Source organism: Hyla sarda, assembly GCF_029499605.1.
Source record: "Hyla sarda isolate aHylSar1 chromosome 1 unlocalized genomic scaffold, aHylSar1.hap1 SUPER_1_unloc_15, whole genome shotgun sequence".
NCBI classification, from domain to species: domain Eukaryota; kingdom Metazoa; phylum Chordata; class Amphibia; order Anura; family Hylidae; genus Hyla; species Hyla sarda.
The window spans coordinates 325,220-352,203 of record NW_026607576.1 but is presented as its reverse complement, the minus strand read 5'-3'; the positions used below and the strand labels follow the sequence as shown (position 1 = coordinate 352,203).

Genomic DNA, 26,984 nt, shown 5'->3' with positions numbered 1-26,984 from the left:
ACCTGTTTTTTAGTTGAAGATTTCTTAAATTGTATTTAATTCACAGTGGGTTACGCCTCCCTCAAGACTCTGTATAAAGGAGGAGTAGGTGCGTACAGGTGCAGTGGTGATCAAGGGTGCGCATGCGCCCGAAACGCGTCCATGTTTGCAGTGTAACACTGGCTAGGTGGTGAGTCGTGTGTGCTATGTTTGTTGCAACATTTAAATTTTTGGATACAAATAAAGCCTATGTTTTGCGGAATTGCTGGATCTACATTTTTCTTCAATACACTACCCACCTATGCCAAAAAGCCCAATTGGTACCTTTTATCTAAAATCCCCAAGTCGCGGACTGAACCTTCAGGCCGCCCTATAGAGGCCGGGAGGGATCGGATCTGCGATCCAATATTTATCTAAATATCTAGACTGGGCTCTTCAACCTCTGCTCCAAACTTCTCCTTCATATCTTAAGGATTCAAATGACGTCTTCACTAGAGATGAGCGAACTTACAGTAAATTCGATTTGTCACAGTTGCTGACTTATCCTGCATAAATTAGTTCAGCTTTCAGGTGCTCTTTCAGGAGCCCTAGGAGACTCTTTCCTAGGACTGTATCCATCTTTTCCAGCCCACTGGAGCACCTGAAAGCTGAACTAATTTACGCAGGATAAGTTATCAACTGCCGAGCCGAGAAGTTTGTGACAAATCGAATTTACTGTAAGTTCGCTCATCTCTAGTCCTCACCTTTTTTGACAACTTCTGCTGGGACGTGGAAAGCCTGTACACCCGCATCCCCCACGATGCGGGTGTACAGGCTATAAGCCACTTCCTAGACTTTTCTGGCAAGTCTGCTGATTACATTGAGTTTATCACCGAATCTACACTTTTCATTCTCTCCAATAATATTTTTCAATTTAACCAACAATGGTTCAGACAGAGAACCAGCACAGCAATGGGTACGCCCATTTCTTGCACGTATGCAAATCTTTTTTTTTAGCTGTGTTTGAGAATAAATTTATTTTTTCCAACCACAATTCCTTTTCTAAATTTATCAAAGTATATAAAAGATTCGTTGATGATATTTTAATGGTCTTGGACGGATCACAAGAACTATTCATGGAGTTTGTCACATACCTTAACCCCTTAAGGACGCAGGACATAAATGTACGTCCTGGTGCGGTGGTACTTAACGCACCAGGACGTACATTTACGTCCTGTGCATAACCGCGGGCATCGGAGCGATGCCCGTGTCATGCGGGGCTGATCCAGGCTGCTGATCGCAGCCAGGGACCCGCCGGCAATGGCAGACGCCCGCGATCTCGCAGGCGTCCGCCATTAACCCCTCAGGTGCCGGGATCAATACAGATCCCGGCATCTGCGGCAGTACGCGATTTCAATGAATGATCGGATCGCCCGCAGTGCTGCTGCGGGGATCCGATCTTTCAGAACGCCGCACGGAGGTCCCCTCTCGTTCCTCCGTCCGGCTTCTCCTGCTCTGGTCTGAGATCAAGCAGACCAGAGCAGAAGATGACCGATAGAACAGATCAGTATTAGCAATCATGGTATTGCTATGAATAGTCCCCTATGGGGACTATTCAAGTGTGAAAAAAAAAATATAAAAGTAAAAGGAAAAAAAATGTGAAAAATCCCCTCCCCGAATAAAAAAGTAAAACGTCCGTTTTTTCCTATTTTACCCCCAAAAAGCGTAAAAAATAAATTTTATAGATATATCTGGTATCGCCGCGTGTGTAAATGTCCGGACTATTAAAATAAAATGTTAATGATCCCGTACGGTGAACGGCGTGAACGTTAAAAAAAAAAAAAAAAGTCCTAAATTGCTACTTTAATACATTTTATTAAAAAAAATTAAAAATGTATTAAAAGTTTTTTATATGCAAATGTGGTATCAAAAAAAGTACAGATCATGGCGCAAAAAATGAGCCCTCATACCGCAGCTTATACGGAAAAATAAAGGGATAATAAACGTACTAATTTGGTTAAAAAGTTTGTGATTTTTTTTAAGCACAACAATAATAGAAAAGTACGTAATAATGGGTATCATTTTAATCGTATTGACCCTCAGAATAAAGAACACGTCATTTTTACCGTAAATTATACGGCGTGAAAACGAAACATTCCAAAATTTGCAAAATTGCGTTTTTCTTTTTAATTTCCCCACAAAAATAAGTGTTTTTTGGTTGCGCCATACATTTTATGATATAATGAGATGTCATTACAAAGGACAACTGGTCGCGCAAAAAACGAGCCCTCATACTAGTCTGTGGATGAAAATATAAAAGAGTTATGATTTTTAGAAGGCGAGGAGGAAAAAATGAAAACATAAAAATTAAATTGTCTGAGTCCTTAAGGCCAAAGTGGGCTGAGTCCTTAAGGGGTTGAAGGGGTACTCCGGTGGAAAAACTATTTTTTTTTTTTTTTCTTTTTTAAATCAACTGGTGCCAGAAAGTTGAACAGATTTGTAAATTACTTCTATTAAAAAATCTTAATCCTTCCAGTACTTATTAGCTGCTGAATGCTACAGAGGAAATTTCTTTCTTTTTGGAACACTGATGACATCACGACCACAGTGCTCTCTGCTGAAATCTCTGCATTGTGGCTTAGTGGTTAGCACTGCTGCCTTTCAGTGCTGGTGACTTGGGTTCAAATCCCACTAAGGACAACAATAAAGACTTATTATCATAATAACGTCAGCAGAGAGCACTGTTCGTGATGTCAGGAGAGAGCTCTGTGTTCCAAAAAGAAAAGAATTTCCTCTGTAGTATTCAGCAGCTAATAAATACAGGAAGGATTAAGATTTTTTAATAGAAGTAATTTACAAATATGTTTAACTTTCTGCCACCAGTTGATTTAAAAAAGAAAAAAAAAAAACAAGCTGAAGAATTGAGGATCAGACTGATGGAGAGGAGGCTATCCCTCGAATATCATAGATTCAGCCTATAAGAAAGTCAGTAAAATGACATGCGATACAGATATCATTAAAAAAAAACAAGACAAAAAATGTGTATTTTCTTTCAAAAATAGTCAAAATGAACCAACAAATGAATAATGCTATACGACGACACTGGTACATTTTAGAAAATGATCAAGATCTGACAGACATAACCAGTAAACAACCAGTAATAACTTACAGGAAAAATAAAACCGTCGCTGATTACATTAAACATACAAAAAAGTTCTCATCCCCCAAAAGAATCCAGCAATTGGCTCACAGACAGACAGACATCTTATTGGTAATCGGAAGTGCGGCAATTCTCATTTCTGCCAGTTTAACACGAGTTCTGCATCTTAGGTGGCGTTTCCCACAAAATTGAGCAACTAAATGACATGTAGGAGCACCTTTATAGTTTATTATATTGTGTGCCCATGTGATTGGTTCTATAGAAGGGAAACAAAACGCCAGCTTTTTACTCGGTACCGAGAGCATATTTATGCACTAAAAACAGGGAAAGGAATTCGGAGGTTAGCAGAACACCTAAATGTCACGCTAATGATTTTAACGTCCTCAGGTTTGGAGGCCTTGAACGTGTGAAACAAACTCAAAAAGGTGGTGACAGACTCTCTCTGGATTATTAAATGTAATGCCCAAGGTCCACTGGGCTTCAATGACCGTACTGATCTGTCTACATTTTTATGTACGATATAATTATCTCCTTATATTTGTCTCTTTTGCCCTCTAAGCCTATTATTATGTTTTTATTTTCTATTATTCTCACCTTGCACCAGTTTCCTTCCATTGCTTAAGTCAAGTGTTGTTGGTCACAGTCACATGACATAAAAGATGCAGCACGATCACGTAGATGGAGAGGCCAGAAGAAGCGCGCATAGTCGCGTGAAACGACCGGCGTAGCCTCTGAGAGCTTCGGTTCCAGCCTGATGTCCTCTTGGTGCCCCGGACATATAAACACCATGTTTGCGATGAGTGCATGCTATTGTTCTTTGTGTTTCATTACGTTGTTACTGCGGCTTTACTGCATGCACCCCACAGGTGTCAAGTATCACACAGGATTCCTAGCCACCTCCGCTTATGTATACTTCTGGCATTAGTAGTGCTCTCCTCTTTATTTCTTTGCTCCATTGTATATAAATAAATAAAATAAACTTTATCTCACCTTCCAACGTTCCCCCGATTCTCCAGAACCGGCCTCATGGGCCAAGAAGCCGGCCAGCTTCTTAAATGACAGTGTGCTCAGCCTATCACCGGCCGAGGTGGGACATCACTGCAGCTGGTAATTGGCTGACGGCTCTGTGACGTTCTCATCCCCGGGAAGCAGAAAGAGCAGCGAAGGGACCTTGAGGCCGGTTCCGGAGCAACGGGGGAATGTTGGAAGGTGAGACAAAGTTTATTTTATTTATTATTGTAGCCCAGGCACAGGATAGTACAGTACAGCGCAGCGGCTGATAATTATTTTGGGTTGGGAGGGAGAAGCAGCGCTCGCGGGTCACATATGATTAGTTGCCCAATGTGGGGATAGCGCGCTGCGGCTGATAATTCATTAATTCGAGGGGGGGGGGCCCAACTGGTATTGCGATATGGGAAAAATTCATATCGTGCAGGAGAAAAATTTCAGTATTCGGTAGGAGCCGGTATACCACCCAGCACTAATTTCGGCTTCCAACCCAGACCCTCCCACTTCATACACAAGTCTTTGTCTGATCTGCAGAACTGATGTAAACTTGTTGAATTTTTTTTTTTCTTTGATTAATTGAGAAATACTGTTATGTAAATGAATGCGGCAGACTTCTACACCCCCTGCTGAGTCAGCGCTCCCCATTGTCTGCTATAACTTCCCTTTCCAGAGGCCACAGCAGTATGTTCACATTAGGGTACACGATGACAACATTTTTACATCCAGTATTCCTCGACATGAATCCTCACCAAATGTTATGTTCACCACGACCTGAACAACCAGGATGAGGCCGACCTGACCTCTGACCTTGCTCTAGCAGACATCATCAGCAAAGACCCCATGGACTTCTGGGTCACCAGATCAGATCATTGGCCAGAACATCTGGGGTTCTGTCTTGTCCACCCACCAATGAAGAATCAGAGAGCGTGCAGCAGGCGGCGGCGGCCCCCTTAAGCGAAAAGAATTGTCTGCCAGTTTGTTAAAATGAATCAGGCATGGATCAGTGAAGAATTTATACCTCCTGTGCCAGATGCCACTCATTAGACAGTACTACCACCACCTCCTGCTGCTGTATGCTGCCTACTACTTCACTCCCACTACTCCACCACCTCCTGCTGTACGCTGCATACTACAACTTCCACCAGTCAACCACTTCCTGCTGTATGCTGCCTACTACACCCTCATTTTAAAACATGATTTCAGGGACGGGTTTATTCAAAACACACTGCAGGATGTGGACATGTGGTACCCAGGAGGCTCTATTCCCCTGTGTCAATCAGTCCATATATTAACACAAACTTCAGTCAAAGAATTTGTTTCAAATTGAATTTATATACAATACTGCATCATCCCATTTTTTGTAATATCACAAGTATAGCAAGTCACATATTCACCGAGTGCACAGATCTGGGTCCTATGTGGAGCAGCTGGACATCAAACTTCTCTCCACTCCATAAGGAGCATCTGTGTTTAGCAGCTGAATTCAGTCCATGTCCACGGCAGAGTCAGACACCGACCATGTGAGCAACAACTGGGGAGGAGGCCCTTGAAATGTCCTTGTTGCTAACATGGTGAGAGATTCAGGCAATAAGAGGCGTGTGTATAGATATCCAGTAACCCCCCTAATAGGAACAAAGCCATGGAAACTATATAGGACTTAGGTCACATGTTTCTATCAGGGACAATCAGGATATGTTCATATTCTGCTCATTGGACGGTGATATTATTCGAGTTTTCTTCACATTCATTGTCTATTAGAATCCTTTCACCTTCAACAACTCACTGGGAGGTTTGACTGGCGAGATTTCTCTCTTGTATGAATTCTCTCATGTCTATAAAGACCTGATTTATTTAAAAAGCATTTTCCACATTCTGAACATGAATACGGCTTCTCTCCGGTGTGAATTCTCTCATGTATAACGAGATCTGATTTTTTTGTAAAACATTTTCCACATTCTGCACATGAATATGGCTTCTCTCCTGTATGAATTCGCTCATGTATAACAAGATCAGATTTTTTTTTAAAAGATTTCCCACATGCTGAACATGAATACGGCTTCTCTCCTGTGTGAATTCTCTCATGTATAATAAGAGTAGATTTTTGTGTAAAACATTTCCCACATTCTGAACATGAATATGGCTTTTCTCCTGTGTGTCTTCTCTCATGTCTAACAAGAGCCGATTTATCTGTAAAACATATCCCACATTCTAAGCAAGAATATAGCTTATCTGCTGTGTGAATTCTCTCATGTACAACAAGATCGGATTTTTGTGTAAAACATTTTCCACATTCTGAGCATGAATATGGCTTCTCTCCTGTGTGAATTCGCTCATGTCTAATACGAGTGGGAATATCTCTAAAACATTTCCCACATTCTGAACATAAATACGGCTTCTCTCCTGTGTGAACTCTCTCATGTGTAAGAAGATGTGATTTTCTTATAAAGCATTTCCCACATTCTGAGCATGAATATGGCTTCTCTCCTGTGTGAATTCTCCCATGTTTAACAAGATTTGATTTATGGTTAAAACATTGTCCACATTCTAAACATGAATACGGCTTCTCTCCTGTGTGAATTCTTCTGTGAGAAAATAGATCTGATCTTCTTGTAAACTGTTTCCCACATTCATCACATTGAATCCTTTCCCCCCCTCTCTTCTCTGTCCTTGTGGTAACAATGTGTGGTTGGTGAGGAGAAGGTTCCCCATGATCAGGGGGATTATTATAGGATAGATCTGGATGGACATTAGGGGTAAGGAGGTCTTCTCCTGAGGAGCGCTTCATGATCTCTCCATCTTCTCCTGAGGAGCGCTCCATGATCTCTCCATCTTCTCCCGAGGAGCGCTCCATGATCGCTACATCTTCTCCTGAGGAGCGCTCCATGTTCTCTCCATCTTCTCCTGTAGGAATAAAGTAGAGACATTTATAGATCACATGACACATAAAATTAGAATAAAGCCGCCATCTTGTAGCTGTCAGTCACATGAAGGTATTGTCAGAGATTATCTTCTATCACACTTGGTGAAAAACACCCAAAAATGTCCAACACCACGAGGTCCTTAGGGCAGAAGAAGGGACCGGAGAGGAGAGAAGGTTCTATTTACAGTCAGGGCCGGCTCCACCTATAGGCAGAATAGGCTGCTGCCTAGGGCGCCCTCTTTCAATTTACACTTCCATAGGTTATGTGGGGGATGACTACATTCACCAGGACTGGACTGTGCTCTACCGGACAAATCCACAACTGTAATGAATCAGGAGATCCTGAAACTGAGGGATGTTCTACATTCCCACACATGGCCCTGAGGAGGAACATTATCACTATTCTATAATAATACCACGTTCCACAAGGGCCCTGAGGAGGAACATTATCACTATTCTATAATAATACCACGTTCCACAAGGGCCCTGAGGAGGAACATTATCACTATTCTATAATAATACCACGTTCCACAAGGGCCCTGAGGAGGAACATTATCACTATTATATAATAATACCACGTTCCACAAGGGCCCTGAGGAGGAACATTATCACTATTCTATAATAATACCACGTTCCACAAGGGCCCTGAGGAGGAACATTATCACTATTCTATAATAATACCACGTTCCACAAGGGCCCTAAGGAGGAACATTATCACTATTCTATAATAATACCACGTTCCACAAGGGCCCTGAGGAGGAACATTATCACTATTCTATAATAATACCACGTTCCACAAGGGCCCTAAGGAGGAACATTATCACTATTCTATAATAATACCACGTTCCACAAGGGCCCTGAGGAGGAACATTATCACTATTCTATAATAATACCACGTTCCACAAGGGCCCTGAGGAGGAACATTATCACTATTCTATAATAATACCACGTTCCACAAGGGCCCTGAGGAGGAACATTATCACTATTCTATAATAATACCACGTTCCACAAGGGCCCTGAGGAGGAACATTATCACTATTCTATAATAATACCACGTTCCACAAGGGCCCTGAGGAGGAACATTATCACTATTCTATAATAATACCACGTTCCACAAGGGCCCTGAGGAGGAACATTATCACTATTCTATAATAATACCACGTTCCACAAGGGCCCTGAGGAGGAACATTATCACTATTCTATAATAATACCACGTTCCACAAGGGCCCTGAGGAGGAACATTATCACTATTCTATAATAATACCACGTTCCACAAGGGCCCTGAGGAGGAACATTATCACTATTCTATAATAATACCACGTTCCACAAGGGCCCTAAGGAGGAACATTATCACTATTCTATAATAATACCACGTTCCACAAGGGCCCTGAGGAGGAACATTATCACTATTCTATAATAATACCACGTTCCACAAGGGCCCTGAGGAGGAACATTATCACTATTCTATAATAATACCACGTTCCACAAGGGCCCTAAGGAGGAACATTATCACTATTCTATAATAATACCACGTTCCACAAGGGCCCTGAGGAGGAACATTATCACTATTCTATAATAATACCACGTTCCACAAGGGCCCTGAGGAGGAACATTATCACTATTCTATAATAATACCACGTTCCACAAGGGCCCTGAGGAGGAACATTATCACTATTCTATAATAATGACATGTTTCACAAGGGTTAAGCAGGTTGATCCGGGAAACGTCTCATTCCGGGGTTTTCTCCCCAATATGAGACTCTTATGTGGCTCCAATTCTGACACTGTGTAAATGGTCTGAGCTGGGTTCCTGTGGTAGTGATGTGACAATCACGCCCCCTTATGATGTCATGCCATGCCCCTCCATTCATGTCTATGGGGGGGGGGGGGGGGGGCGTGTCTGCCAACAGGCTCCCTCCCATAGACATCAATGGAGGGGGTGTGGCCTGACTTCACACGGCGGTGTGATCATGACATCACAATAACAGCTTCTGGCTCTGAGCATCCTGGAACACCGGAGTACCCCTTTAATCAGGTTCTTAAAAAGGACACAGTTTCTTCTAGGTCTTATTCCTTCTCTAGGGCTGCACAAGAGGTGGTTGGACTGTTGGTGGGGCCCTCGGCTGTAATCAGCCACCAGTCTTTATTCACTATTACACAGGGCGATGTCGGCCTAAATCGTCTGTACTATCGAAATGTCCCGGAGACAATGTGCTGGTGGTAATGTAAAGGAAAAATTATTCACCGCTTCAGAGTAGTCAGACAAACCAGGTCGGCAACACACGGGCAAACGCAGTACAAAATGGAGCCTGTGGGAGGAGCCTTGTCATGTGTGGATGGGCCTGTGGGAGGAGCCTTGTCATGTGGTGTGGATGGGCCTGTGGGAGGAGCCTGGTCTGGGGTCAGAGATCATGGCCAATCGATACCAACAGTTTGTTACGTGGAATGTGAGAGGCCAAAGTTATAGAAGGTGGAGATCACTATATGTCATGTGACGGGGAACAGATTGAAGTGCCGCCCCTGAGGATCAGGGCCCAGATGTTCTGTGGACCTGAGATGCCTTTACTCCAGTGGAAAACTTTTTTTAAAATCAACTGGTGTCAGAAAATTAAACAGATTTGTAAATTACTTCTATTAAAAAATCTTAATCCTTCCAGTACTTATTAGCTGCTGAATACTACATAGGAAATTCTTTTCTTTTTGGAACACAGTGCTCTCTGCTGACATCATGGCCACAGTGCTCTCTGCTGACATCTCTGCATCTCTGTCCATTTTAGGAACTGTCCAGAGCAGCATATGTTTGCTATGGGGATTTTCTCCTACTCTGGATAGTTCTTAAAATGGACAGAGGTGTCAGCAGAGAGCACTGTGGTCATGATGTCAGCAGAGAGCTCTGTGTTCCAAAAAGAAAAGAATTTCCTCTGTAGTATTCAGCAGCTAATAAGTACTGGAAGGATTAACATTTTTTAATAGAAGTCATTTACAAATGTATTTAACTTTCTGTCACCAGTTGATAAAAAAAAAAAAAAAAAAAGAAGAAAACATTTCCACTGGAGTACCCCTTTAAGGCTTTTGTGGTTAGCAATCAATGACTAGAGTCTCCGGGGAGTCTCCTCCCGACTGACTGAACCGGAAAGGGAGGTCCTGGCCTCAGAATTGGAGGACATTCGGCCTCCGGACAATACACAGAAATGTCTTCCCACTAAGCAGGTGTATTAGGAGCGGGGACGGAGCAGCTAGATCCTTCTGAGCAGAGTCAGTATGAACAGACATGGGGTGTATAGGTGGATACTGCACCCCGTCCACCACCATAGTATGATCCCACAGGCAATTCTCTTACTGACCACACTCAGGTTTACCCCTCTACTTCAACGGCCTTCATCTCCAATTCCTTCCTCTACTTATCAGACACCCCACCTCTCCCTATACACCCACAAGCACCTCATTATATTGCTAATACCTCTTCTATGCATCCACGAGTCCCTCCCTCTACTGCCAATACCGCTTCTATACATCCACAAGCACCTCCCTCTACTGCCAATACCGCTTCTATACATCCACAAGCACCTCCCTCTACTGCTAATACCTCTATAAATCCACGAGCACCTCCCTCTACTGCTAATACCTCTCCCTATACACCCATAAGCACCTCCCTCTACTGCTCATACCTCTCCCTATTCACCCATGAGCACCTCCCACTACTGCTCATACCTCTCCCTATACACCCATGAGCACTTCCCTCTACTGCTAATACCTCTCCCTATACATCCACGAGCACCTCCCTCTACTGCTAATACCTCTCCCTATACACCCAAGAGCACCTCTCTCTACTGCTAATACCTCTCCCTATACACCCATGAGCACCTCCCACTACTGCTCATACCTCTCCCTATACACCCATGAGCACCTCCCTCTACTGCTAATACCTCTACCTATACACCCATGAGCACCTCCCTCTACTGCTAATACCTCTCCCTATACACCCAAGAGCACCTCTCTCTACTGCCAATACCTCTCCCTATATAGCAATATGCGATGAGATAAATAAATGGCGAAATCCCCCGCATTTCATGTCCAATCTCCTCGATTTCACATCTATCCACCTAATTTATGCGCACCGCCCATTTCACATCTCCCCCCGTCACATTCTTAGCTCTATAAATCACCTAGAACATGCATTTATTAATTTCTTTAAAATTCCCATAGATCAAAAACATCCAAGAAAAAATGTATATGAAAAATACACAAAACAAATAATTCCGGTAACTCCCCTATGAGGATACATGATAGGAGAGGTAATTATTTATGTTTTGTGTCTTTTTCATATACATTTTTTCTTGTTTTTCATCTATGGGAATTTTAAACAAATTAATAAATGAATGTTCTTTGCTCTAGGTGATTCATAATTTTTCTGGTAAAATTAGCTGAGACACACTAGTGTGTCCTACACCCATGGGCACCTCCCTCTACTGCTAATACCTCTCCCTATACACCCATGGACACCTCCCTCTACTGATAATACCTCTCCTTATACACCAACGAGCACTTCCCCTCTACTGCTCATACCTCTCCCTATACACCCATGGACACCACCCTCTACTGCTAATACCTCTCCCCATACACCCATAAGCACTTCCTTTTACTGCTAATACCTCTACCTATACACCCATGGGCACCTCCCTCTACTGCTAATACCTCTCCCTATACTCCCATAAGCACTTCCCTCTACTGATAATACCTCTCCCTATACACCAAGCATTCTGCTAGTATTTCCTGCTGCTCTTTTACATTGTCTGCCAACCTTTATGTCCTTGGGGATAATGGCCCCTAAAACCCTTTCCTATATCCCTTTGATATTTGGACAGGATCACAAATTCTATATTCTACCCGAGGGTCATTACACCCCAAGGGCATTATCCTGCACTTATCCACATTAAAAACCTCATGTAAACATATAGTCCCCCTATGTAACTGCTCTGACTGACCTACAACTATTGGGGAATCAGTTGCCACATGTGCCCTGGAGTGACACTTAATCTGCTCAGAACCCGGGAATTGTTGGCAGTCCCATACGGTGAGGCCTATAGTCCCCTATACATCTGCTCAGAACCCGGGAATTGTTGGCAGTCCCATACGGTGAGGCCTATAGTCCCCTATACATCTGCTCAGAACCCGGGAATTGTTGGCAGTCCCATACGGTGAGGCCTATAGTCCCCTATACATCTGCTCAGAACCCGGGAATTGTTGGCAGTCCCATACGGTGAGGCCTATAGTCCCCTATACATCTGCTCAGAACCCGGGAATTGTTGGCAGTCCCATACGGTGAGGCCTATAGTCCCCTATACATCTGCTCTATCGTGGGGCAGATAAGAAAACACAGAGGGAACACCCGACTTTACCTCATTTTCTGATGATTTGGTCGCCTCTAGATCTCTGGGGTTTGGGGGGGGCAGAATACTCCTCTTTGGATTAACCCCTCGTTTCCTGAGCTGCACCTGGTGATGTCCCAGTACTGGACATGGAGGTGACCTACCCTGGTGGTCTCCAGCTCTTTCCTCCTCCTCACCTGTACTATCACGAGTATAACATATATCACTCTCCACGGGAACACGATGCCTGATTGTACCTTCAGTATTCCCATAATGCTTCACTGCACGACTGGAAAGAGGGGATCAGGACAAGGTCATGTAGAGGAGGATCCTACAGAACTGATCAGAGACCACAACAGATCTAATACTGATCATTATATGGACAGGATCCTACAGAACTGATCAGAGACCACAACAGATCTAATACTGATCACTATATGGAGGAGAGAATCCTACAGATCTGATCAGAGACCACAACAGATCTAATACTGATCACTATATGGAGGAGAGGATCCTACAGAACTGTTCAGAGACCACAACAGATCTAATACTGATCACTATATGGAGGAGAGAATCCTACAGATCTGATCAGAGACCACAACAGATCTAATACTGATCATTATATGGACAGGATCCTACAGAACTGATCAGAGACCACAACGAATCTAATACTGATCACTATATGGAGGAGAGGATCCTACAGATCTGATCAGAGACCACGACAGATCTAATACTGATCATTATATGGAGGAGAGGATCCTACAGATCTGATCAGAGACCACAACAGATCTAATACTGATCATTATATGGACAGGATCCTACAGAACTGATCAGAGACCACAACGAATCTAATACTGATCACTTTATGGAGGAGAGGATCCTACAGATCTGATCAGAGACCACAACAGATCTAATACTGATCACTATATGGAGGAGAGGATCCTACAGATCTGATCAGAGACCACAACAGATCTAATACTGATCATTATATGAAGGAGAGGATCCTACAGATCTGATCAGAGACCACAACAGATCTAATTCTGATCACTATATGGAGGAGAGGATCCTACAGATCTGATCAGAGACCACAACAGATCTAATACTGATCATTATATGGAGGAGAGGCCGACCTCTGTAATAGACACCACTAAATCCCCTCTAATCTAATACATACCTGGGGTAACACCTCCTGGCATTATTACATACCTGGGGTAACACCTCCTATCATTATTACATACCTGGGGTAACACCTCCTGGCATTATTACATACCTGGGGTAACACCTCCTGGAATTATTACATACCTGGGTTAACACCTCCTGGAATTATTACATACCTGGGATAACACCTCCTGGAATTATTACATACCTGGGGTAACACCTCCTGGCATTATTACATACCTGGGGTAACACCTCCTGGAATTATTACATACCTGGGGTAACACCTCCTGGAATTATTACATACCTGGGGTAACACCTCCTGGAATTATTACATACCTGGGGTAACACCTTCTGGCATTATTACATACCTGGGGTAACACCTCCTGGCATTATTACATACCTGGGGTAACACCTCCTGGAATTATTACATACCTGGGGTAACACCTCCTGGAATTTCCTCCTTCACTTCCCTCATACACGGGTGATGGCCCCTCATCCTCTCTTCTTCATCCTCCACTTTATTATTAGTCAGATCTCCCCCCTGATGTGACATATAGAACAATTCACTACAATACAGCAGACAGGAGGAGCAACAGAGACCCCCAAAATCTATGACTGCAGGACCCCCCTATAGAGATATAGGATCAGCCTCATCTACCTGATGCTTCTCTGGGACATTTCCCTCTGGACAGTCCTGGGAATACAGAGGGCGGGGACACCTCTCGGGTGGATTTCTATCAATGACTCCATCTGTAGGGAACACACAGTGATGAATAGATTATTCCATGTGATGATCAGATGATGGGTGTAGTAGTATCTAGGAGACCCTCCACCAATAAAAGTCTCCCCCTCCTTACACTGCTGATCGGCCCCCAAATCCGTCTCCTCTTCTGGTTCATCTTTAACCTCAACCTTAACATTGATCAGGTTTTCACCCTAAAAAGTAAAAAAAACAAAACCACTAAATAAAACACAACAAAATAAAAAGGGTCTCCCGAATTCCATTATAACCTGGGGGGGACACACGGCCCCATGGTCCCCAGTATACATGTCCCCTCCTCCTTATTTCCTTCTTCCTCCTTTATCTCCACAGGTTGTTTTCCTCAGTTATTCTGCCCGGTAACAGCTGTTCTGCTGAGAGATGGATTCCTGCTTCTGATTGGAGGATCAGATTCTGCCCGGTAACCATGATCTTCTGCCCAGCGATGCTCCAGCCCAACAACAGCATTCTGATTGGCTGGAGGCCCATTGGCGGGAAAAGTATTTCCCTTCTATACTGGGCTGTGGTGTCTCCAGCTCAGTCACCTGTGGGAAGATTAGAAGAAGCCCCGCCCTCCCCCTTTTATTTCACTTTCCTTTCCATCACAATGTTTTATAGAAGAGGTAAGTGACCCGAGAAGTCATGGGGGACATGTCTATTATTATATCTTATTGGGGTTCTGCTATTTTATTACTACGACTTTGGTTTGAGGATTTGGTATTTTCATCACAGTTATTTATTACTGCATAAGCAGAGTCGGGGCAGGAGATCGTGGGGGGTCCCTAGCCAGATCACATAGAGCTACCCTTTAATTAGGATGGGACCTATGGTGCCATGAACATGAGTTCAGTCACTTTGTCATAATTTGGAAACTTAATGTCATCTACCTGATGCTTCTCTGGGACATTTCCTTCTGGACAGTCCTGGGAATACAGAGGGCGGGGACACCTCTCGGGTGGATTTCTATCAATGACTCCATCTGTAGGGAACACACAGGAAATGAATACATCAGTGCTGGATAGATTTCTATGTTACTAGGTAGTGAGAGTGATATCTATATATATGTCTCTTCTTACCTTGTGATGCGAGGGGCCGGTGATCCTCCATCATGACTATGTCCTGGTACAGATCCTTGTGTCCTTCTACATACTCCCACTCCTCCATGGAGAAATAGACCGCCACATCCTGACACCTTATAGGAACCTGACACACAATGATACCGTCATCACCAGACCCCTCCATTACTGTATAATGTCCCAGCAGTGTCACCTCTCTAATCATCACCAGACCCCTCCATTACTGTATAATGTCCCAGCAGTGTCACCTCTCTAATCATCACCAGACCCCTCCATTACTGTATAATGTCCCAGCAGTGTCACCTCTCCAGTCATCACCAGACCCCCCCATTACTGTATAATGTCCCAGCAGGGTCACCTCTCTAATCATCACCAGACCCCTCCATTACTGTATAATGTCCCAGCAGGGTCACCTCTCTAGTCATCACCAGACCCCTCCATTACTGTATAATGTCCCAGCAGTGTCACCTCTCCAGTCATCACCAGACCCCTCCATTACTGTATAATGTCCCAGCAGTGTCACCTCTCTAATCATCACCAGACCCCTCCATTACTGTATAATGTCCCAGCAGTGTCACCTCTCTAATCATCACCAGACCCCTCCATTACTGTATAATGTCCCAGCAGTGTCACCTCTCCAGTCATCACCAGACCCCCCCATTACTGTATAATGTCCCAGCAGGGTCACCTCTCTAATCATCACCAGACCCCTCCATTACTGTATAATGTCCCAGCAGTGTCACCTCTCTAATCATCACCAGACCCCTCCATTACTGTATAATGTCCCAGCAGTGTCACCTCTCTAATCATCACCAGACCCCTCCATTACTGTATAATGTCCCAGCAGTGTCACCTCTCCAGTCATCACCAGACCCCCCCATTACTGTATAATGTCCCAGCAGGGTCACCTCTCTAATCATCACCAGACCCCTCCATTACTGTATAATGTCCCAGCAGTGTCACCTCTCTAGTCATCACCAGACCCCTCCATTACTGTATAATGTCCCAGCAGTGTCACCTCTCCAGTCATCACCAGACCCCTCCATTACTGTATAATGTCCCAGCAGTGTCACCTCTCTAATCATCACCAGACCCCTCCATTACTGTATAATGTCCCAGCAGTGTCACCTCTCTAATCATCACCAGACCCCTCCATTACTGTATAATGTCCCAGCAGTGTCACCTCTCCAGTCATCACCAGACCCCCCCATTACTGTATAATGTCCCAGCAGGGTCACCTCTCTAATCATCACCAGACCCCTCCATTACTGTATAATGTCCAAGCAGTGTCACCTCTCTAATCATCACCAGACCCCTCCATTACTGTATAATGTCCCAGCAGGGTCACCTCTCTAGTCAGCAGCTCAGTGATCCTGTGGGTGAGTTCTAGGATCTTCTTCTCATGTATCAGTGAGTGAGGTGGGGGCTCTGTGATGGGGCCCCGGGCCCTGCTCCGTCCTCCTGACTCATGGAGATGGCTGCTGGGGGCCACACACTCCCCCCATGTCTTCTTCACTATGGTGTAATCCTGTGTATGGAGAGAGACAATGAGGGGACTGACTCCAGTATTCCTCCCTCACTACAAAGAGGAGATTGTGCCCCCTGTATAGAGCTCTAGTGAGCACATCTGGAATACTGGGGTCAGTTCTGGAGACCTCACCTACAAAGACACATCCAGAACATAAAGCAGGGCCAAAGATGGGGGACAACAATGGTGGAAATGTAGATGGGGACAACAATGGTGGAAATGTAGATGGGGGGACAACAATGGTGTAAATGTAGATGGGGACAACAATGGTGGAAATGTAGATAAGGGGACAACAATGGTGGAAATGTAGATGGGGGGACAACAATGGTGGAAATGTAGATGGGGGGACAACAATGGTGGAAATGTAGATGGGGGGACAACAATGGTGGAAATGTAGATGGGGGGACAACAATGGTGGAAATGTAGATGGGGGGACAACAATGGTGGAAATGTAGATGGGGACAACAATGGTGGAAATGTAGATGGGGGGACAACAATGGTGGAAATGTAGATGGGGGGACAACAATGGTGGAAATGTAGATGGGAACAACAATGGTGGAAATGTAGATGGGGACAACAATGGTGGAAATGTAGATGGGGGGACAACAATGGTGGAAATGTAGATGGGTCACCTCACCTCTCCGGTCAGCAGGTGGAGGATCTCCAGGGTGAAGTGTAATATTCTCTTAGTCATCTCATTCCTTTCCTTGTCCATCCTTGGGGGTCATTCAGGAGAAGAGGAGGAGCCTGAATCACAGAACCAGTGACACAATGTAACAAACCTCCTCCTCATGTAATCTCCTTACTACTGGGGTGACACACTGTAACAAACCCCCTCCTCATGTAATCTCCTTACTACTGAGGTGACACACTGTAACAAACCTCCTCCTCATGTAATCTCCTCACTACTGGGGTGACACACTGTAACAAACCTCCTCCTCATGTAATCTCCTCACTACTGGGGTGACACACTGTAACAAACCTCCTCCTCATGTAATCTCCTCACTACTGGGGTGACACACTGTAACAAACCTCCTCCTCATGTAATCTCCTCACTACTGGGGTGACACACTGTAACAAACCTCCTCCTCATGTAATCTCCTCACTACTGGGGTGACACACTGTAACAAACCTCCTCCTCATGTAATCTCCTTACTACTGGGGTAACACACTGTAACAAACCTCCTCCTCATGTAATCTCCTTACTACTGAGGTGACACACTGTAACAAACCTCCTCCTCATGTAATCTCCTTACTACTGGGGTGACACACTGTAACAAACCTCCTCCTCATGTAATCTCCTCACTACTGGGGTGACACACTGTAACAAACCTCCTCCTCATGTAATCTCCTCACTACTGGGATGACACACTGTAACAAACCTCCTCCTCATGTAATCTCCTCACTACTGGGGTGACACACTGTAACAAACCTCCTCCTCATGTAATCTCCTTACTACTGGGGTGACACACTGTAACAAACCTCCTCCTCATGTAATCTCCTTACTACTGGGGTGACACACTGTAACAAACCTCCTCCTCATGTAATCTCCTCACTACTGGGGTGACACACTGTAACAAACCTCCTCCTCATGTAATTTCCTTACTACTGGGGTGACACACTGTAACAAACCTCCTCCTCATGTAATCTCCTTATTACTGGGGTGACACACTGTAACAAACCTCCTCCTCATGTAATCTCCTCACTACTGGGGTGACACACTGTAACAAACCTCCTCCTCATGTAATCTCCTCACTACTGGGGTGACACACTGTAACAAACCTCCTCCTCATGTTATCACCTTACTACTGGGGTGACACACTGTAACAAACCTCCTCCTCGTGTAATCTCCTTACTACTGGGGTGACACACTGTAACAAACCTCCTCCTCGTGTAATCTCCTTACTACTGGGGTGACACACTGTAACAAACCTCCTCCTCGTGTAATCTCCTTACTACAGGGGTGACACACTGTAACAAACCTCCTCCTCATGTAATCTCCTCACTACTGGGGTGACACACTGTAACAAACCTCCTCCTCATGTAATCTCCTCACTACTGTGGTGACACACTGTAATAAACCTCCTCCTCATGTAATCTCCTTACTACTGGGGTGACACACTGTAACAAACCTCCTCCTCATGTAATCTCCTCACTACTGGGGTGACACACTAACAAACCTCCTCCTCATGTAATCTCCTCACTACTGGGGTGACACACTGTAACAAACCTCCTCCTAATGTAATCTCCTTACTACTGGGGTGACACACTGTAACAAACCTCCTCCTCGTGTAATCTCCTTACTACTGGGGTGACACACTGTAACAAACCTCCTCCTCGTGTAATCTCCTTACTACAGGGGTGACACACTGTAACAAACCACCTCCTCGTGTAATCTCCTTACTACTGGGGTGACACACTGTAATAAACCTCCTCCTCATGTAATCTCCTTACTACTGGGGTGACACACTGTAACAAACCTCCTCCTCATGTAATCTCCTCACTACTGGGGTGACACACTGTAACAAACCTCCTCCTCATGTAATCTCCTTACTACTGGGGTGACACACTGTAACAAACCTCCTCCTCATGTAATCTCCTTACTACTGGGGTGACACACTGTAACAAACCTCCTCCTCGTGTAATCTCCTTACTACTGGGGTGACACACTGTAACAAACCTCCTCCTCGTGTAATCTCCTTACTACAGGGGTGACACACTGTAACAAACCTCCTCCTCGTGTAATCTCCTCACTACTGGGGTGACACACTGTAACAAACCTCCTCCTCATGTAATCTCCTCACTACTGTGGTGACACACTGTAATAAACCTCCTCCTCATGTAATCTCCTTACTACTGGGGTGACACACTGTAACAAACCTCCTCCTCATGTAATCTCCTCACTACTGGGGTGACACACTAACAAACCTCCTCCTCATGTAATCTCCTCACTACTGGGGTGACACACTGTAACAAACCTCCTCCTAATGTAATCTCCTTACTACTGGGGTGACACACTGTAACAAACCTCCTCCTCGTGTAATCTCCTTACTACTGGGGTGACACACTGTAACAAATCTCCTCCTCGTGTAATCTCCTTACTACAGGGGTGACACACTGTAACAAACCACCTCCTCGTGTAATCTCCTTACTACTGGGGTGACACACTGTAACAAACCTCCTCCTCATGTAATCTCCTCACTACTGGGGTGACACACTGTAACAAACCTCCTCCTCATGTAATCTCCTCACTACTGGGGTGACACACTGTAACAAACCTCCTCCTCATGTTATCACCTTACTACTGGGGTGACACACTGTAACAAACCTCCTCCTCATGTAATCTCCTTACTACTGGGGTGACACACTGTAACAAACCTCCTCCTCGTGTAATCTCCTTACTACTGGGGTGACACACTGTAACAAACCTCCTCCTCGTGTAATCTCCTCACTACTGGGGTGACACACTGTAACAAACCTCCTCCTCATGTAATCTCCTCACTACTGGGGTGACACACTGTAACAAACCTCCTCCTCATGTAATCTCCTCACTACTGGGGTGACACACTGTAACAAACCTCCTCCTCATGTAATCTCCTTACTACTGGGGTGACACACTGTAACAAACCTCCTCCTCATGTAATCTCCTTACTACTGGGGTGACACACTGTAACAAACCTCCTCCTCATGTAATCTCCTTACTACTGGGGTGACACACTGTAACAAACCTCCTCCTCATGTAATCTCCTCACTACTGGGGTGACACACTGTAACAAACCTCCTCCTCATGTAATCTCCTCACTACTGGGGTGACACACTGTAACAAACCTCCTCCTCATGTAATCTCCTCACTACTGGGGTGACACACTGTAACAAACCTCCTCCTCATGTTATCACCTTACTACTGGGGTGACACACTGTAACAAACCTCCTCCTCATGTAATCTCCTTACTACTGGGGTGACACACTGTAACAAACCTCCTCCTCGTGTAATCTCCTTACTACTGGGGTGACACACTGTAACAAACCTCCTCCTCGTGTAATCTCCTTACTACAGGGGTGACACACTGTAACAAACCTCCTCCTCGTGTAATCTCCTCACTACTGGGGTGACACACTGTAACAACCCTCCTCCTCATGTAATCTCCTCACTACTGTGGTGACACACTGTAATAAACCTCCTCCTCATGTAATCTCCTCACTACTGGGGTGACACACTGTAACAAACCTCCTCCTCATGTAATCTCCTCACTACTGGGGTGACACACTGTAACAAACCTCCTCCTCATGTAATCTCCTCACTACTGGGGTGACACACTGTAACAAACCTCCTCCTCATGTAATCTCCTCACTACTGGGGTGACACACTGTAACAAACCTCCTCCTCATGTAATCTCCTTACTACTGGGGTGACACACTGTAACAAACCTCCTCCTCGTGCAATCTCCTTACTACTGGGGTGACACACTGTAACAAACCTCCTCCTCATGTAATCTCCTCACTACTGGGGTGACACACTGTAACAAACCTCCTCCCTATGTAATCTCCTTACTACTGGGGTGACACACTGTAACAAACCTCCTCCTCGTGTAATCTCCTTACTACTGGGGTGACACACTGTAACAAACCTCCTCCTCATGTAATCTCCTCACTACTGGGGTGACACACTGTAACAAACCTCCTCCTCATGTAATCTCCTCACTACTGGGGTGACACACTGTAACAAACCTCCTCCTCATGTAATCTCCTCACTACTGGGGTGACACACTGTAACAAACCTCCTCCTCATGTAATCTCCTCACTACTGGGGTGACACACTGTAACAAACCTCCTCCTCATGTAATCTCCTTACTACTGGGGTGACACACTGTAACAAACCTCCTCCTCATGTAATCTCCTTACTACTGGGGTGACACACCGTAACAAACCTCCTCCTCATGTAATCTCCTCACTACTGGGGTGACACACTGTAACAAACCTCCTCCTCATGTAATCTTCTTACTACTGGGGTGACACACTGTAACAAACCTCCTCCTCATGTAATCTCCTCACTACTGGGGTGACACACTGTAACAAACCTCCTCCTCATGTAATCTCCTTACTACTGGTGTGACACACTGTAACAAACCTTCTCCTCATGTAATCTCCTCACTACTGGGGTGACACACTGTAACAAACCTCCTCCTCATGTAATCTCCTTACTACTGGGGTGACACACTGTAACAAACCTCCTCCTCATGTAATCTCCTTACTACTGGGGTGACACACTGTAACAAACCTCCTCCTCATGTAATCTCCTTACTACTGGTGTGACACACTGTAACAAACCTTCTCCTCATGTAATCTCCTCACTACTGGGGTGACACACTGTAACAAACCTCCTCCTCATGTAATCTCCTTACTACTGGGGTGACACACTGTAACAAACCTCCTCCTCATGTAATCTTACCTTAGTCACTGCTTCCTTACACGTGATCATACTCACAGGTCCTTTATCTCCATAATTTTTCTATCCTGCTAAGCCCCGCCTATTCCTGTCACATGACCGCTCTCACAGGTCCTTCATCCACAATCTCTTCTCTCCTGCTGAGCTCCGCCCCCTGTTGTACAGGTCACATGATTGTGACATCATCACAGGTCCTACATTTCCCTCATCCATCAGATACTGATCAGGTCCTGGTCGCAGTCACTGCTGTTGTGTGGAGATTCTCTGCTCCTCGGTATAAGGTAGGAGGTTCATCAGGAGAGGTTTTGTTACAATGTGTCATTATGGTCTGATCCCAGCAGTAAAGAGATTAGGCCGGGTTCACCTCACGTTTTAGATAATACTGGACCTCATACAGCTGGAGGAAGATGAAACCGGGCGCTCCGGACGAGGCGGAAGTTGGCTTCTTATTCGGCAGCTTCTTATTCACTGAAGTTGGCTTCTTATTCGGCAGCTTCTTATTCACTGAAGTTGGCTTCTTATTCGGCAGCTTCTTATTCACTGAAGTTGGTTTCTTATTCGCAGCTTCTTATTCCCTGAATTTGGTTTCTTATTCGGCAGCTTCTTATTCCCTGAATTTGGCTTCTTATTCGGCAGCTTCTTATTCTCTGAAGTTGGTTTCTTATTCGCAGCTTCTTATTCCATGAAGTTGGTTTCTTATTCGCAGCTTCTTATTCACCATAGTTGGTTTTCTATTCGGCAGCTTCTTATTCACTGAAGTTGGGTTCTTATTTGGCAGCTTCTTATTCCCGGAAGTTGGTTTCTTATTCGCAGCTTCCTATTCCATGAAGTTGGTTTCTTATTCGCAGCTTCTTATTCCCTGAAGTTGGTTTCTTATTCGGCAGCTTCTTATTCATTGAAGTTGGTTTCTTATTCGGCAGCTTCTTATTCCCGGAAGTTGGTTTCTTATTCGCAGCTTCTTATTCACCATAGTTGGTTTCTTATTCGCAGCTTCTTATTCACTGAAGTTGGTTTCTTATTCGCAGCTTCTTATTCCATGAAGTTGGTTTCTTATTCGCAGCTTCTTATTCCATGAAGTTGGTTTCTTATTCGCAGCTTCTTATTCACTGAAGTAGGGTTCTTATTCGGCAGCTTCTTATTCCCTGAAGTTGGTTTCTTATTCGCAGCTTCTTATTCACCATAGTTGATTTCTTATTCGCAGCTTCTTATTCCATGAAGTTGGTTTCTTATTCGGCAGCTTCTTATTCACTGAAGTTGGTTTCTTATTCGGCAGCTTCTTATTCACTGAAGTTGGTTTCTTATTCGGCAGCTTCTTATTCCCTGAAGTTGGGTTCTTATTCGGCAGCTTCTTATTCACTGAAGTTGGGTTCTTATTCGGCAGCTTCTTATTCCCGGAAGTTGGTTTCTTATTCGCAGCTTCTTATTCCCTGAAGTTGGTTTCTTATTCGCAGCTTCTTATTCACCATAGTTGGTTTTCTATTCGGCAGCTTCTTATTCACTGAAGTTGGTTTCTTATTCGCAGCTTCTTATTCACTGAAGTTGGTTTCTTATTCGCAGCTTCTTATTCCATGAAGTTGGTTTCTTATTCCCTGAAGTTGGTTTCTTATTCGCAGCTTCTTATTAACCATAGTTGGTTTTCTATTCGGCAGCTTCTTATTCACTGAAGTTGGTTTCTTATTCGCAGCTTCTTATTCACTGACGTTGGTTTCTTATTCGCAGCTTTTTATTCCCTGAAGTTGGTGTCTTATTCGCAGCTTCTTTTTCCCTGAAGTTGGTTTCTTATTCGGCAGCTTCTTATTCCCTGAAGTTGGTTTCTTATTCGCAGCTTCTTATTTACCATAGTTGGTTTTCTATTCAGCAGCTTCTTATTCCCTGAAGTTGGTGTCTTATTCGGCAGCTTCTTATTCCCTGAATTTGGTTTCTTATTCGCAGCTTGTTATTCACTGACGTTGGTTTCTTATTCGCAGCTTCTTATTCACTGACGTTGGTTTCTTATTCGCAGCTTCTTATTCACTGACGTTGGTTTCTTATTCGCAGCTTCTTATTCACTGAAGTTGGTTTCTTATTCGCAGCTTCTTATTCACTGAAGTTGGTTTCTTATTCGCAGCTTCTTATTCACTGAAGTTGGCTTCTTGTTCGGCAGCTTCTTATTCACTGAAGTTGGCTTCTTGTTCGGCAGCTTCTTATTCACTGAAGTTGGCTTCTTGTTCGGCAGCTTCTTATTCACTGAAGTTGGCTTCTTATTCGGCAGCTTCTTATACACTGAAGTTGGTTTCTTATTCGCAGCTTCTTATTCACCATAGTTGGTTTTCTATTCGGCAGCTTCTTATTTCCTGAAGTTGGTTTCTTATTCGGCAGCTTCTTATTCCCTGAAGTTGGTTTCTTATTCGCAGCTTCTTATTCACCATAGTTGGTTTTCTATTCAGCAGCTTCTTATTCCCTGAATTTGGTTTCTTATTCGGCAGCTTCTTATTCCCTGAAGTCGGCAGCTTCTTATTCCCTGAAGTTGGTTTCTTATTCGCAGCTTCTTATTCACCATAGTTGGTTTTCTATTCGGCAGCTTCTTATTTCCTGAAGTTGGTTTCTTATTCGGCAGCTTCTTATTCCCTGAAGTTGGTTTCTTATTCGCAGCTTCTTATTCACCATAGTTGGTTTTCTATTCAGCAGCTTCTTATTCCCTGAATTTGGTTTCTTATTCGGCAGCTTCTTATTCCCTGAAGTTGGTTTCTTATTCGGCAGCTTCTTATTCCCTGAAGTTGGTTTCTTATTCGGCAGCTTCTTATTCCCTGAAGTTGGTTTCTTATTCGCAGCTTCTTATTCCCTGAAGTTGGTTTCTTATTCGCAGCTTCTTATTCCCTGAAGTCGGCAGCTTCTTATTCTCATTGTCTTAGATGACTGTGACTAATAAACCTTTTCTCCTCTTATTCCTCCGCAGTAAATCTGTTTTTTATACATAAATGTTGAATATTTGGGAACAATCGAATTCAGGAAAATTAAAAATCCGGATTGTTTTGAGTTTTTGCTGAAAAAAACGATAGTAAAAAATGGATGAAAAAATCAGCATTTTGGATAAGTGATGAATTTAAGGGGTTGAACCACTGACCTGAGGGTGGTAATATAAAGAGTGCGGACCCCTCTATAACACCCACCTGTATCCAGCCTGGATCGGCATTAGAACAGGCGCCAACGTTACCAACTACAGTCGGGTCCATAAATATTGGGACTTGGAGAGAATTGTAACATTTTTGGTTCTTTTCTCCACCAAAATGGATTGAAATGAAACAAACAAGATTTTCTTTACCTTCAGACTTTAATTTCAGGATATTTACATCCAAATCAGGGGAACGGTGCAGGAATTACAGCAGTTCGCACATGTACCTCCCACTTGTTAACCCCTTTTTTTCCCGTTTTTGCATTTACATTTTTTCCTCATCACCTTCTAAAAATCATAACTCTTTCAATTTTGCACCTAAATTCCATATTATGGCTTATTTTTTGCGCCACCAATTCTACTTTGCGGTGACATTAGTCATTTTACCCAAAAATCTACAGCAAAACGGGAAAAAAATTATTGTGAGACAAAATTGAAGAAAAAATTCCATTTTGTAACTTTTGGCGGCTTCCGTTTCTACGCAGTACATATTTCGGTATAAATGCCCCCTTCTCATTATTCTGTAGGTCCATACGGTTATAATGATCCCCGAATTATATAGGTTGGAAATAATCATAACTACATGCAGGAAAATGTATACGTTTAAAATGTCATCATCGGACCCCTATAACTTTGACTTTTTTATCGCTTTTTATTCATTTTTTTTTTTATGAAATAAAAAGTGACCAAAAATACACTATTTGGGACGTTGGAATTTTTTTGCGCGCACGCCATTGACCGTGCGGTTTAATTAATGATAATATTTTTATAGATCGGACATTTCCGCATGCGGCGATACCACATATGTTTATTTTTATTTACACTGTTTTTAATTTATAGGAAAAGGAGGGTGATTCAAACTTTTAATAGGAAAGGGGTTACCGTAAATGACCTTTAACTTTTTTCCCTTTTTTTTTTTTTTTTTTTTTTTGCAGTGTTATAGGAGACTATAACACTGCACACACTGATCTCTTATACTGATCATTGTTATCCCATAGGAGACTATAACACTGCACACACTGATCTCTTATACTGATCATTATTATCCCATAGGGACCTATAACACTGCACACACTGATCTCTTATACTGATCATTATTATCCCATAGGAGACTATAACACTGCAAACACTGATCTCTTATACTGATCATTATTACCCCATAGGAGACTATAACACTGCACACACTGATCTCTTATACTGATCATTATTATCCCATAGGGACCTAGAACACTGCACACACTGATCTCTTATACTGATCATTGTTATCCCATAGGAGACTATAACACTGCACACACTGATCTCTTATACTGATCATTGTTATCCCATAGGAGACTATAATACTGCACACACTGATCTCTTATACTGATCATTATTATCCCATAGGAGACTATAATACTGATCACACTGATCTCTTATACTGATCATTGTTATCCTATAGGGACCTATAACA

At 43.7% G+C, this 26,984-nt stretch overlaps 1 protein-coding gene across 1 annotated transcript in view; it reads right to left on the bottom strand.

Annotated features, from left to right (window-relative positions):
* Window positions 1–22,501, bottom strand: part of LOC130298009 (uncharacterized) — a 111,325-nt gene extending 88,824 nt beyond the window's left edge. The window contains exons 1-9 of the mRNA XM_056550889.1: window positions 22,387–22,501; window positions 17,575–17,684; window positions 16,758–16,937; window positions 15,410–15,536; window positions 15,221–15,312; window positions 14,431–14,509; window positions 14,232–14,323; window positions 14,006–14,114; window positions 5,910–7,027 (exon numbers count right to left, since the gene is read on the bottom strand). Coding sequence (XP_056406864.1) covers window positions 5,910–7,027; window positions 14,006–14,114; window positions 14,232–14,323; window positions 14,431–14,509; window positions 15,221–15,312; window positions 15,410–15,536; window positions 16,758–16,937; window positions 17,575–17,652 — 1,875 coding nt within the window. The 5' untranslated portion in view covers window positions 17,653–17,684; window positions 22,387–22,501. The remainder of the gene's footprint in view (window positions 1–5,909; window positions 7,028–14,005; window positions 14,115–14,231; window positions 14,324–14,430; window positions 14,510–15,220; window positions 15,313–15,409; window positions 15,537–16,757; window positions 16,938–17,574; window positions 17,685–22,386) is intronic.
* Between the last annotated feature and the right edge of the window lie 4,483 nt (window positions 22,502–26,984).